Here is a 13,076-nt window from a genome sequence, read left to right as displayed (position 1 = left end):
TTGGTAGGCATCCCAGCAAAAGAGTTTTGAGGAGGGATGTGAAGGAGGATAATGCATTTGTTTTGCAGATGTTTATGAGGAGTTCCTCCCAGATGTAATGGGCAGCATGGGAAAAAGCACGAATTTAACAAGTGGTCGATGGAGGATGGTGTTACAGGCCAACTGGAGGCAGAAGTCAACAAACACCTCGATGGTGAATGAGAGAGGATAGAGAGGGTAGGAATAGGCTATGAAGGGCCTTGAAAGTGAAGACAAGCAGCTTTATGTTCAATGTGATAGAGGAGGAGGAGCCAGTGGAGGGATGCAAAGAGAGGGGTGACATAGTCAAAGCAATGGGCTAGGAAAATGATATTTGCAGCAGGATTCTGAATGGATACGAGCAGGGCAAGATTGCATTTACCAAGGGCTGAGAGATGGACATTGCAGTCACTGAGATGCCAGACTATGACAGCCTGGACAAGAATTTCAGCTCTGTGGATGGAAAGTAAAGGCCGTATCACAGAGATGTCATTCAGAAAGAATCCACAAGGTTTAGATATGGCCTGGATGTGAAGACCCTCAGAGAGATCTGAGTCGAAGATGACACCCAGGTTATGGGCATGAGCAATAGGCAGGATGTTGGGGTTGTTCACAGCAGTTGAGAAGGCAGAGGGGGAAGTTCTTGTGGGGGTGGAAAGATTAAGAGCTCAGTTTTAGCCATGTTGAGCTTGAGCTAGCAGCTAGACATCCACAAGGCCACGTCTGTGAGACAGGCTGAAATTTTAGTTTGGGCAGAAGGAGAGAAGGTCTGGAGTGGAAAGATAGATCTGTGAGTCATCAGCGTAGAGAAGGCAGTTGAATTTGTGTTTGCGAATGAGATTGCCCAGAGGCAAGGTATGGAGGTAGAAGAGAAGGGGACCCAGGACAGAGCCCCGTGGAACCTCCCCAGAAAGCTGGTCGGGAGGATGAGGAGGATCCTCAAGGACATGCTGAAGGAGCGATTAGAGAGGCGGGAATGAAAACCAGGAGGAGTCAGACATGGAGGCCAAGGGAGGACAACATTCCAAGAAGCAGTGAATATTTTAAATGCAAGGGTTTGATTTTGAATGTCGTCTTCTCCCTTGGCTAATGTGAGAGTTTGGATTCACTCACTCACTCTACAGAAGGAAGAAGGTAATGATCTGCCAAAGCCAGGATGGTGGTGGGCTTTACTGAAATTTTGACATGGATGAATCTCTCTCCCTTCAAGGAAGTCTACTTCCCTCATGAAGATCTTATCTGCTGGTCCAGTGTCAGAAACCTCTGTGATAGCACTAGGAAATGACTCATGGTCTACTGGGTAGGGCACAAGAATGCAGGTCAGGAGATGTGGGTTCTAATCCTCTTCTGCTACTGACTTAGTGTATAAACCTGAGCAAGCCACTTCCCCACCCAACTGACAGGGACCATCTCTTACTATGTGTTTGTATCACTGACTATGTTAGGATCTGCCAGGCAGATGTCTATGTGCTTGACTACTTCTGTTAATTTTAATTCTTACTAAATCTTGTTAAATGTGAAGGATTCATCTCAGCAAGTACACTGAAATGATCTCTCTTTTCATTACAGCCAACTGCAAGGATCTGTAAGGCAGATGCAGTAAGAGGAGAGATGGTTACTTGAGGAATTCTCTGCTTCCGAACAATTGACAAGTCTTTTAGCATACCAGAGGAAGGATCATAAATGAGAAGAAAGAGAAGGAAACGTTCTCTGTTATAATTTCTTTGCTTTCCTAGGTTTCAGTCAGAACGTTATGGGTGTATTCTCCCTTGGTGCACATGTATTACTCTCGTTAAGAAGAAGAGAAGTTGCATTACTTGAAAGACTACATCCTTTAGTATTTTTCAAATGTACCCTACTGGTCTTGAATGACCTTCCTGCAGTGCTGGAATGGATAGGTATATAAAGAGACTATGGAAAAAAGATCTCTCAGGTTAGCTCAATGGCACAGCTGCATTGACAGAAGAGGGCTGAGGCTTTTCTTGTTCTTTTGCCAATTACCGAAAGATCCAGCATGCCGTTCTTGTGGACAAAGTTGTTGGTGCCGTCAATGTGATCCGTGTCCTCCAGGCAGCTGTAATTGATGCAGGAGTCAGTCAAACTCCGTGGGAGATTGGCGCAGGCCAGCGGCTCATGGGGCATCTCTGGAATGGGCACTTGGTTGCACAGCTTCCGCATGTGCTCGCTGAAGAAGTCTGCGTAGCCCACGTTGAATGAGGCCAGGGTGGTGTTGAAGGTGGCCACAGTGATGGTAGAAATCTGGGATCGCACTGTAAGACAGAAAACAGGTATCTTGGCCTTTCCCATTTTAGTGACAAAATTACCCATTCCGGCTGTGCTTATTACTGTAATTAGCGCCACAGGCAATAGTGTAATTTGTTTTTTTATTTCTAAATATGTCAGCACATACGTATCTTAGGGATCAATTAGAAACGTGAGCATCACAGCTCTCCAACTTTTAGTAAGCCTTTTGGATACGGAGCTGACCTAGTGCATGGCAAAATGCTCCTGGAACAAATGCAACTCAGACATGAGGAATCTGTACGGCAGCCTGGAGAGGAGAGCTTTGCCCGAGATGTGTAAGCACCAGAGATGAGGGAGACGTGTCTACGCTGGATTTGAACTGACACAAATCCAGCCTTTCTGGGGCTATTCAGAATTGTTCAGAGAGTGACTTCGGAAAATGAATCCCAAATGCTCACTTCACGCCACCCAAATACATCTTCCTCTACTAGCTGTGTGGCCTGGTAGCTCATTCACCAATAGATAGTGCCCTGCCCAGCATGGGGGTGTAAGGTAAAAGACGGTGCTCCTGTGCAGGGGGCAGCAGGCAGGCGCACACCACAAGCACTAAGAAGCATAAGGGCCTCTCAAAGGAGACAGGGAGAGCGGGACTCTGTCCTCTCAACCCACCCCCGCAGTAACCAGCAGAGCTGGATCCAGTAACTGCATGCTCCATCTTTCCAAAGGGTGCAGCAGCAGCTGCGCTCGCAGCCTGGTCCTGGAGGCACTTCAATCTGCTCGCTAAGAAGGGCTGTGGCTCCAAGCTACTAGCTAGCCTGCCATGTTTCAAACTAATTCCAAACCATTTTGTGCCAGGCTTCCAGTTGGAATCTGGGGGCTCAAATGAACTAAATGAAGAAAAGAATTCCACCAAGTCTGAGATCTGCATTGGGTCTGCCCCAAAGGCTCAGTGGGTACTGCAGGGCCCCCTCCGGTTCAGTGGCATATCAAGCCACTAGGAGGCTCAGCATATGGTGCCTTCAGGATGTTGGTGACAACCTGCTCTACACCTCCATCTTTATGGACCCAGTTGAGCAATGTATTCAGCATCTGAATGAGACTGACTGCAGGGCAACCCAGAGAATGACGACTGTGGGCAAAACAGGTGGAAGCAGTGGCAGAAATTATATCAGGCGCCTAGATTGAAGGTGCACAGCTATGTTTTGCTACTCAGGTTCTTCCCTGAGGGGCTATGTGCGGAATCCCACGTTGCAGCAGTGGTAGGACGTTATCTAGTGAGAAGTGTTGTGTCGCAACCCCCCCCTGAGCCCTGTCTGGGGCAGAATGACTCAAGCACTCAGTTCTATGGCTAAAAACGGCATGGTTTCCTTTTATTCCTGTAAAACATGCTTTTAATGTAGGGCTGGGTGAAGTGTGAATCAATATTTGGAGGACATTTTCACAAAAGCTATATCCTCCTCTTTTTTTCTTTTGCACATCAACATTTTGAATGAAAAATTGCATTGCAATTTCAAATCTTGAAACTTTTTGGCCAGCTCTATTTCTTTCCTTGCTAAAATCTTCAAAGCTCACTAGTACCTTGGACTGTGGCTGCACACAAATAAAAATATTAGCTAGTCAAGTCAGAACAAATAAAACACAGAGCTTCAGTAACTGGACAAATTCCTACACAGAGGTGGACAATGCACCACCAATATTAGTGAGAGTGGATTGCCACTGAGTTAATTATCTAGAGTCCCTTTCCTTTCCAGGATGAATGGATTTTATATTTTATGTTTTATAGAAAGAACATGTTCAAATGACAATGGAAGAGGAAGGATGACCCAGTGGTTAGGGCATTAGCCTAGAACTTGGGCAACCTGGGTTCAATTTTCTGTGCTGCTACTGACTTCCGGTGTGACCTTGGACAAGTCACATAGCTTCTCTTTGCTCAACTCTCCACCAATAAAGATAACAGCACTTCCTGCCTCACAGAGGTGTTCTGTGGATAAAAACGGAGAGGTGCTCAGATACGGCAGTGATGGGGGCCATCTGAGTACAGCAGAACCTCAGAGTTACGAACACCTCAGGAATGGAGATTGTTCATAACTCAGAACAAAACATTAGTTGTTCTTTCAAAGGTTTACAACTGAACATTGACTTAATACAGCTTTGAAACTTTACTATGCAGAAGAAAATGCTGCTCTCCCTTTATTTTTTTTAGTTGTTGACGTTTAACACAGTACTGTACTGTATTTGCTTTTTTTGTTTTTGTCTCTGCTGCTGCCCGATTGCGTATTTCCAGTTCCAAATTAGGTGTCTGGGTGACTGGTCAGTTCATAACTCTGGGGTTCGTAACTCTGGGGTTCTACTGTACCAATAACCGATGGAAGCCTTAAATGTTTTCTGCACTTGGCTAAAAGGGAGGCAGTAGCTGTCTATGCTTGACTCCCGCCTTCCACACCCTAAGGCAGGAAAACTTCTCATTAGTAAGAGTGCCAGCCTGTTAAGACTGAGGTATCTTGTATAATTTTAGCAGCCCTACTATAGAGAAATTGTGGCAATGCACTTGTTCTATTGGTAGCCAGTTCTGTTATTGTAAGAGGAGGGGGTCTTAGCTCTGATCGGGTGTCCATATGCTGATAGGAGCAATTACAATCTTCCTACCTTTATGGCTCTGGCCATATTAAATGGATACAGCACTTTTATCAACTTCCCAGAACTGCCAACCCCAAGTGCTCAAAAATCATCAGTCAGGTCCAAAAACAATCATGAGATTATTGTTAACCCTCATGATTTTTAAGCCAAATTCTGGGTTCTTTTTCCTTGCCTTCTATTTCTTGGGCCTTTAGGGTTTCACTTGCTTCATTTTTTTCAAGCTTTTCCCTGAAATCATGTGGGTTAGAAATGAACTTTTTAAAAATAAGGTGAAAGCTGAGATTCTCATGCAATCTTTTGATTCCAGCAGCTGGGTCTTTCAGAAAACCACCAAATATTGTGAGACACACAATGAAATCACAAGAGTTAGCAAGATTGACTTCCTGCCCTAAACTTCTGTGCAGTGTTCCTGTACACTGTTAAAAAGGTGCTGTGTCCCACCCTAGAGGTAGGTGCATGTCCTTTGTAAGAGATTATAATAATAATCCTAAATAGGACAAAAAGAAGAAACAATGAGATATATAGAAAAACCAGAAAGGGAAAGAGGAGATTAATCAGATATTAACAAATTAAAAAAATAAAACTATCTCAGCCTCCTGACGTCCACACTCCAGTGCGGTATTTGCTCATCGCTATATTTGACACACCTTCTTTGACCGTATTCTCTCCGTGGCTGTTTGAGTGGTCAGGCAAGTCAGTGACCAGGGTGTGATGAGAGTGAGAATGTCTAGCACTCAGGCTCTCCATCTCCGTTGCAGTGTCAGAGCTCCCCCGCCTGGTGAACTTCCCTAGGATGAACACACGAAACAGACATTTAGTTTGCAAGTCCAAGGAACGCGTGAGGGCTAGAAGTTGAGGTGTGAGAATGGGGGATGGGGATCATTAAGATTAGCAGAAGTCCAGATCTCACTTGAGCCAAAGTGGAAAATCCTTATTTAGGCTTTGTCTACATTACCACTTTAATCGCTCAAGGATGTGAACCCTGCCTCCCCCCAGCCCCTCCCGACCGACATAAGTTTCCCTGGCAAAAGTACTGGTGTGGACAGCGCTATGTCAGCAGGAGAAGCTCTCCTGCTGACAAAGTTAATGTTGCTCGTTGGAGTGGTTTAATTATGCTGATCATGGGAGAGCTCTCTCCTGCCGGCAAAGAGCAGCTACATGGGAGACCTTACAGAGGCACAGCTGTGGTGGTACAGCTGTGCCGCTGTAAGGTCCATAGTGTAGAAATAGCCTTAGTGTACACCTAATTACTCAAGCAAAACTCCCACTAATGCCAGGAGTAAGGCGGGAGAGGGGAGGGTCAGTCTCCTGGGACTGACTGGAAATATATTTTGCCCAAGTCCTATTTAATTATTAGAAACAAACTGACCTAAACATAGTCATTCAAGGTCAGCAGTCAGTACAACACCTTAGAAGCTGGCAGAAAGACTATGTCATTTCTACAACAGGTGTGGCAAACCACAAGTCGGGGCAAAGGACATAACCAGCCATCAAGAGGGAGGGGTTGTTTTCCAGTGCCAGAGTGATGGAGAAATAAAAAGCCTCCATTTCCACTCCGCTATTCTTGGAACATTCTGGAGTAGAACAATTAATCACAATACAGGGTTGCAATATTAATCCTTTCCCATCAGTCACCTAGTATGGCAGTTTGCCATCCTCCTCTCTCAATGCTGCGCCGGTCCTCTCCAATCCCAGAAAAGCTGCCAAAGGAGAATGTGCTGCGAGTGGGTGACACATCCAAATGATCCTCGTGGAGCAGGAAGGGCACCCCCATCCTTCGCTGCCGTTTTTTTCCAGTGTGGTGGAAAGGAATAGAACCCTTGCGCTCACGCTCTCGATCCTCTTTGCGACTCTTAAACTGCAGAAGGAAGAGGAGGGGGGTTAGAGCCAGGCAAAGGCTACAGGGACTTTGCTACAGTTAGAGGGTAAGGACAAGCATGCAGAGCCCAATCCTAAATTCCCCCACTCTAGCCCTTTGTCCATGATGGGTATCTACACTTCAGCACCACCGACATTTAAGGACTGCACTGGTGCACCTCATGTTGGGAGGGCAGGGCTGGCTCCAGGCACCAGCGGAGGAAGCACGTGCCAGGGGCGGCACATGCTAAGGGGAGGCATTCCATTCTGTCCATTCTTGGGGCGGCACAGTCCGGGCGGCTTTTCTTTTTTTTCCCCCTGCTTCGGCAGTTCAGCCGCGGCAGTCCGAGCGTTTTTTTTTTTTTCTGCTTCGGCAGTTCGGGTGCGGCAGTTGGGCCGCGTTAATTTTTTTTTTTGCCTGGGGTGGCAAAAACGCTAGAGCTGGCCCTGTGGGAGGGCAACCACATTTTGCTATGAGAAATGCTAACGTGGTGACTTATTTCCCTTGACATCTGTCTCAACCCATCTCTCCAGTTTTATAATTAAGACATTTTTTTTATTTCAAAGATTTTCCATTATTACTGTTGTTGGACCTATATTTCTTTTCTTTTCCCATTTCTCTCCCTTTTTTTTTGCATTGGATCCCCTTGTTTGATTAATCTGTTTCATTTTTTATATTATGAATCTTAATTTGTTTGTATAACCTTCAACACCAAGGCAAGGGCCTTCCTGGGAGAGTGCTTTACAGATTTAGACTCAGATCTCAGGTGTAAAACCAGCATAGCTCTATTGAAACTGATGAAGCTCCTCTGATTAATGTAATTTGAGGATCTGGCTGCAAACCACCACCACTTAGGGAAAACTCCCATTGATTTCAATAAAGCTTGATATGAGTACAGATTTCAGCACTGGGCCCATAGAGTAAATATTAATACATACATGTATATACCATACATGGACCCATCAGAAAAAAACGAATGTGCACGTCAGGTTCAACCTAAATATAGAGTCAATGTAAGCTCTTAACAGTTGTATACATGGTATGTGTTTTGACACTGGATTGTAGATAAACCAAAAACACATTACTGTGCTACTCACCTTCTTAAAGATGTTCATTCCCAGGTCTGTGGAGAGATCTGGCACGGCTAGCCTGCGCAGGTTGGTGAGTGACACCTTAGCAAAGGCCTCAGTGCTTAGTGATTTTTCCTCCTCATTGCACTTCATTGTGAGATCCTTCACTCCCCAAAAGAAGAAAAACATGCACAAGTAGAAATAGCAAGTAAGCAACTAAATCAGAGGTGGCCAACCTGAGCCTGAGAAGGAGCCAGAATTTACCAATGTACATTGCCAAAGAGCCACAGTAATATATCAGCAGCCCCCCATCAGCTTCCCCCTCCACTCCCAGCGCCTCCCACCCACCGGCAGCGCTGCCAATCAGCGCCTTCCCCTCCCTCCCCGCACCTTCCGATCAGCTGTTTTGTGGCGTGCAGGAGGCTCTGGAGGACAGGGGGAGGAGTGAGGGCATGGCAGGCTCAGGGGAGGGGGCGGGAAGCAGTGGAGTGGGGGCAGGGCCTGTGGCAGAGCCAGGGGTTGAGCAGTGAACACCCCCCGGCACATTGGAAAGTTGGCACCTGTATTATTTGTATTGGGGTAGTGAAAAGGACCCATCAAAAATCAGGTCCCTACTGTGCTAGGCACTGTACAAACACACAGAAAGTCATGGCCGCTGCGCTGAAGAGCTCACAATCAACTATTCAAACAAACCACTGTATGTGAATTGAGTTACACAGTCAGCTTTACTATATAGTATGGGATATGGCCTATTTTGAGAAATTAGTCTAATGTTCTGGTTGAAGACTAATTAAAAATGTGGTTACCATCATAGCAGATCATTCGATCAAGTTGTGGCTAATAAGAAAACCCACAAATTGTTTAGAGGCTGTTACTATATATCTTTTTTCCTATTGCCCTGCATCGGCCTGGCTGTTTAGCTACCAATTCATTAGTATTTCTATCAGCTTCTGAGTATTACACTTGAAACTCTTGGGTTTAAATTACCATTACATCTAGTCATTGCAGTTTTACTGGTTTTAGGTTTAATTTAAGTTTTTGCTCTTAGCGCCTGCAGTGTTATTGCAAAGCTGTACAGTTTTGAAAGTCCTCAAGGTTTTCATTTCCTAATTCCATCCCTATGCTGGATTCACTGCATAAAGGTGCACTGCAGATTTTCCCTTACACTGATTAGACCACCTACTAGAGGCAGGGAGAAGGTATTTGTTTTATGCATACGCCTTCATTCACTTGCCGTTCTGCTTTGCAACAGGGAACAGGGTATGTCATTGACTGCTTGCTACATGAAATATTAAATAGATCCTTCAGTCCGCTAAAGCCTGAACTGAGATTCTCTCTCTCTCTAGATACATAACAGTATAACCATTTGATCAGAACTAGTTTGCTGTGATATGCACCAGAATTATATTTTAAATGGTATTTCACATATAAATGGCCTGTGTGACAGACATGCTAAGGCTTAGGAAGGTGGAAGAGGTTACATGGCAACCCCACATCTTTTCTACACATGCTGCACTCCATCACTAAACCTACTTACTTGCCTGTTCCTGTGCTGATTTCTGTGCAGTTCTTTCTTTTGCCATGTCTAACATCAGTTAATGACGACAAAAGGACCAGATGATAGAAAAGAAGACCAACGTGCCATAAAACCCAGTGCTGTTACTTTAAAACTGTGGGTTCCCCCCTATATTGCAGCATGAAGCCCTAATGAGAGGAGGCCATGAACTCAGAACCAATTTAGGGCTGACATTTTGAATTTGCACCGTCTGAGCATGGATGCCCAATACTTTATTCTGAAATCTTGATTTTCTATTGGAAAAGAATAACTTGGGTTAAGTAAAAGCAGAAGAAGAATGCAACTTGATGGGGTTCCCGCTATAAACGTAAGAAATATACTGCTAGCCTGATTTTTCAGCTTAGCACCATTACTCACTCACTAGTTAATGATTTCTTAGCCCACAGACCCTTCCTGAGAGAGAAAGAAATGCCAAGTAGGCAGAAAAACAGAGAAGAACATGACTTCTTCCATCTCTGTGCCTCAGAAGCCTAAACCCATCACAACTGCCTCAATTACTGACATACTCATGCATAATATGTTTACTTGGGGAATATTAATCATCCACTAGATGTCGCTATGTGCAGTGGTTTTCAACCTCCAGTCCGCAGACCCCCGGAGGTCCGCAGACTATGTCTAAGATTTCCAAAGGGTCTGCACCTCCATTTGAAATGTTTTAGGGGTCTGCAAATGAAAAAAGGTTGAAAACCACTGCTGTATAGAGCTCCAGATAGGGAGTGGTCCCTGGTGAATAAGGGAGACAAAGCTGAAACTCCAGCTGTGTGGAAGTTGTAGCTGCTTTGTTTATTAAACACCTTCATTTTAAGAGGGACTCCGATTCCATGTAGCATGACAAAATGTATGAAACTCTGATGAGAAAGTCACCTTTGGCAATCTAGTCTAACCTTGAAAAAACCGGGATGGAACCCTCACATCAATGACCAAAAGACCCCCCCATACCAACACCCCCCAAAAAACAACCAACCAGCAAAGTAAAATTCATTTACATTTAACTGTGAATAACCATATGGATTTAACAAAGATGGTAATAAAGAATAACAGAGTAAGGGCTCTCCTGTAGGAGAAAAAGTACTTAAAAACCAGGTAGGACCTGAGAATGTGAAGCTGGGAGAGGCAGATCTTGCTACATTGCCAGGGGATCTCCTGTCATGTACAGAAACACTGATTCCAGACCTCCAGTGTGATGTCTAGCTGATGCAAATAACACATCCATCCACACTGCTGCTGTGCTGAGAACCTTTGAACAACAACTTTATTATTGCACTAGCATTCGGGAAATTACAAGCACAACAGCAAGTGGTTACTTTAAGCAGCTGCGGGGGGGGGGGCAGTGTAAATATGAAAGCACAGCACTACAGAAACAATAACGGGTCCCAATCTACTATTATGTTTGATGGACACTCTGAAAAGTCTGTACTTTGCTGTGCTCCAACCGCAACGTGTGGTGTTTGCTGCAACGTTTTAAAGAAGGTGGTCTTGTGTCTTGAGTCTTGTTTTTTGTTTCAAGGAGAGTACTGTATTGAGACTGTGATACGTATTCTTTTGGTTTCTCTTGGGATAACAATATGGTATATAGTTAAATCAGACCTGAATGCTGAATTCCAGTGCAATAAGACTATCTATGCAATTCACATATGGACTTTTCCGACGCTACAAGTGACTTCCCCACAGTTCATGATATAATTAAAACCAAAGTGCTGAATCACTACTAATCCTGCCATGACTGTAAAGAGTTACCAAGATTACTTTTAAATGATCGTCTCTTACCTGAGTTTTGTGGGTGTTCACCAGAGAGGGTGCTGCTGCTACCATGGAACTGCTACGGGGCCTGGGCAGGTGCATGGTCTCCGGCTCAGGTGGCTTCTCTGGCTTCTCCTCCAGCATATGTCTCAGTCTTTGTAGATAATACATCAGAGACCACTGTGTACCCTCCTCAGACCAGTGTGCCTGCAGCAGGCAGCGCAGTACTGCCACATCAAAATAGGTGGCATAGCGAGACTTTTGGCATGGCGGGATCACCAATGATACCCTGTTCCAAATAATAAAAGGGGAAGCATTAGAAATCAGCTAGGGCTAATACTTTCCCTACAGGTGCAGAGTTCTGCCTAAAGGTTCCTTCCAGAAAGACACTTATGGCAGGTCTATGCTACGATAAAAAAAAACCCTGGAACAGAGTCTCAGAGCCCGGGTCAGCTGACTTGGGCTCACAGGACTAAAAATTGCAGTGCAGATGTTCAGGCTCGGGCTGGAGCCTCCCCCACTTGCCAGGTTACAGGGCCCGGGCTCCAGCCCAAGCACAAATGTCAACACTTCAGTTGAATTTTATAGCCCCACAGCCTGAGCCCTGCAAGCCTGAGTCAGCTGACCCACGCCAGCTGTGGCCCTTTTATTGCTGTGTAGACATACCCTTAGGGTTTGCTTTTTCATCATTCACTCTAGGGCACCACTTAGTCAGTCTTCCTCTTGTAGACAGAAACTATTGCTGTGCTACCCTCCAGTTTGGTGAACAGAAGTCACCCCAGAGACCTACACTAATGATGCTCCATTTACCAGCCACTAAGAAATGGTTATAGACTGAGAAAGAGACAGAAGTTGTCACTCTCCACAGAGACTCCAGTGCACTAACAACAACTGACAGGCTTAAAATCCACCAGCTCATTAAAGAGAGAGTCTTAAGGCCTCTTCCACTCTCCTCACATCTGCAGAACTCTAAGCTACTTTCCAGTTACCAGGATGCATAAGTAATTGATTCTGTTTGGGCTGACAGAGAGGTTTGAATCCAGGGATAAGGCACTGGTTCAGGAAAGCATCCTTGCTCAAGAAAGCACTTAAGCATGTGCTTAACTTTAAGTCCCCAGTGAGACTCAAGCACATGTTTAGTTAAGCATGTGCTTAGACGTCTTCTTGAACAGAGATGCATTCCTAAATCAGGGCCTAAAAGCACAGGCGTCTACCACTTGTGATCAATGACTAAATCCTCAAGCAAGAATCAGTAGCGGACTCAAACCCCTGCTGGTCAGGCTCTAGTGGGAGGACATGTAACATGTGAAGGAGCAGGTTACACAGTCAGGTGTTACTAAAAGAAATGGCAGAGTGCTGGGGATGCCCAGTAAAATAATCACTTAAACTAATTGAAATGGATCTGGTAGCTCTCATGTGAGTAAGTGCTGCTGCTATATAAGATGACCTCCCTTTTTGCCCTGGGTACTAGAAAACATGACATATTTCACCTTTCCCTACAAGTTTCCTGGCTGCTTTTGGTGGTGTCACTTCCTGAAGGTTCTTTTGATATGTTTTTTAGTGTGAAACTAGGGTTATCATATTTCAGCAAGCAAAAAAGAGGACGGGAGGAGCCCCGCCCTAGCCCCGCCCCCGTCCTGCCCTAGCCCCGCTCCCATCCTGCCCTAGCCCCGCCCCTGCCCCTCCCACTTTCCCCCCCAGATCCCCCAACCCTCCCCCCGCTCCTTGTCCCCTGACTGCCCCTTCCTGGGACCCTGCCCCTAACTGCCCCCCAGGACTCCGCCCCCTACCTAAGCCTCCCTGCCTCTTGTCCCCTGACTGCCCCCTCCTGAGACCCTCCCCCCATCCTAACTGGCCCCCTAGGACCCTACCCCCTACCTGTACCCTGACTGCCCCAACCCTTATCCACACCCCCACCCCCAGACAGATCCCT

At 45.6% G+C, this 13,076-nt stretch overlaps 1 protein-coding gene across 15 annotated transcripts in view; it reads right to left on the bottom strand.

The window, feature by feature from the left end:
- UNC80 (unc-80 homolog, NALCN channel complex subunit) overlaps nt 1–13,076 on the bottom strand; it is a 175,886-nt gene that overhangs the window by 130,334 nt on the left and 32,476 nt on the right. For all 15 annotated transcript variants that reach the window (XM_065561073.1, XM_065561060.1, XM_065561071.1 and 12 more), the window contains exons 8-12: nt 11,171–11,432; nt 7,855–7,989; nt 6,535–6,757; nt 5,547–5,687; nt 2,020–2,288 (exon numbers count right to left, since the gene is read on the bottom strand). In XM_065561073.1, the coding sequence (XP_065417145.1) occupies nt 2,020–2,288; nt 5,547–5,687; nt 6,535–6,757; nt 7,855–7,989; nt 11,171–11,432 (1,030 nt within the window). The remainder of the gene's footprint in view (nt 1–2,019; nt 2,289–5,546; nt 5,688–6,534; nt 6,758–7,854; nt 7,990–11,170; nt 11,433–13,076) is intronic.

This window comes from Chrysemys picta, chromosome 11 (assembly GCF_011386835.1).
Source record: "Chrysemys picta bellii isolate R12L10 chromosome 11, ASM1138683v2, whole genome shotgun sequence".
In the NCBI taxonomy this organism is placed as follows: domain Eukaryota; kingdom Metazoa; phylum Chordata; order Testudines; family Emydidae; genus Chrysemys; species Chrysemys picta.
This window is presented reverse-complemented; position numbering and strand designations above follow the sequence as displayed.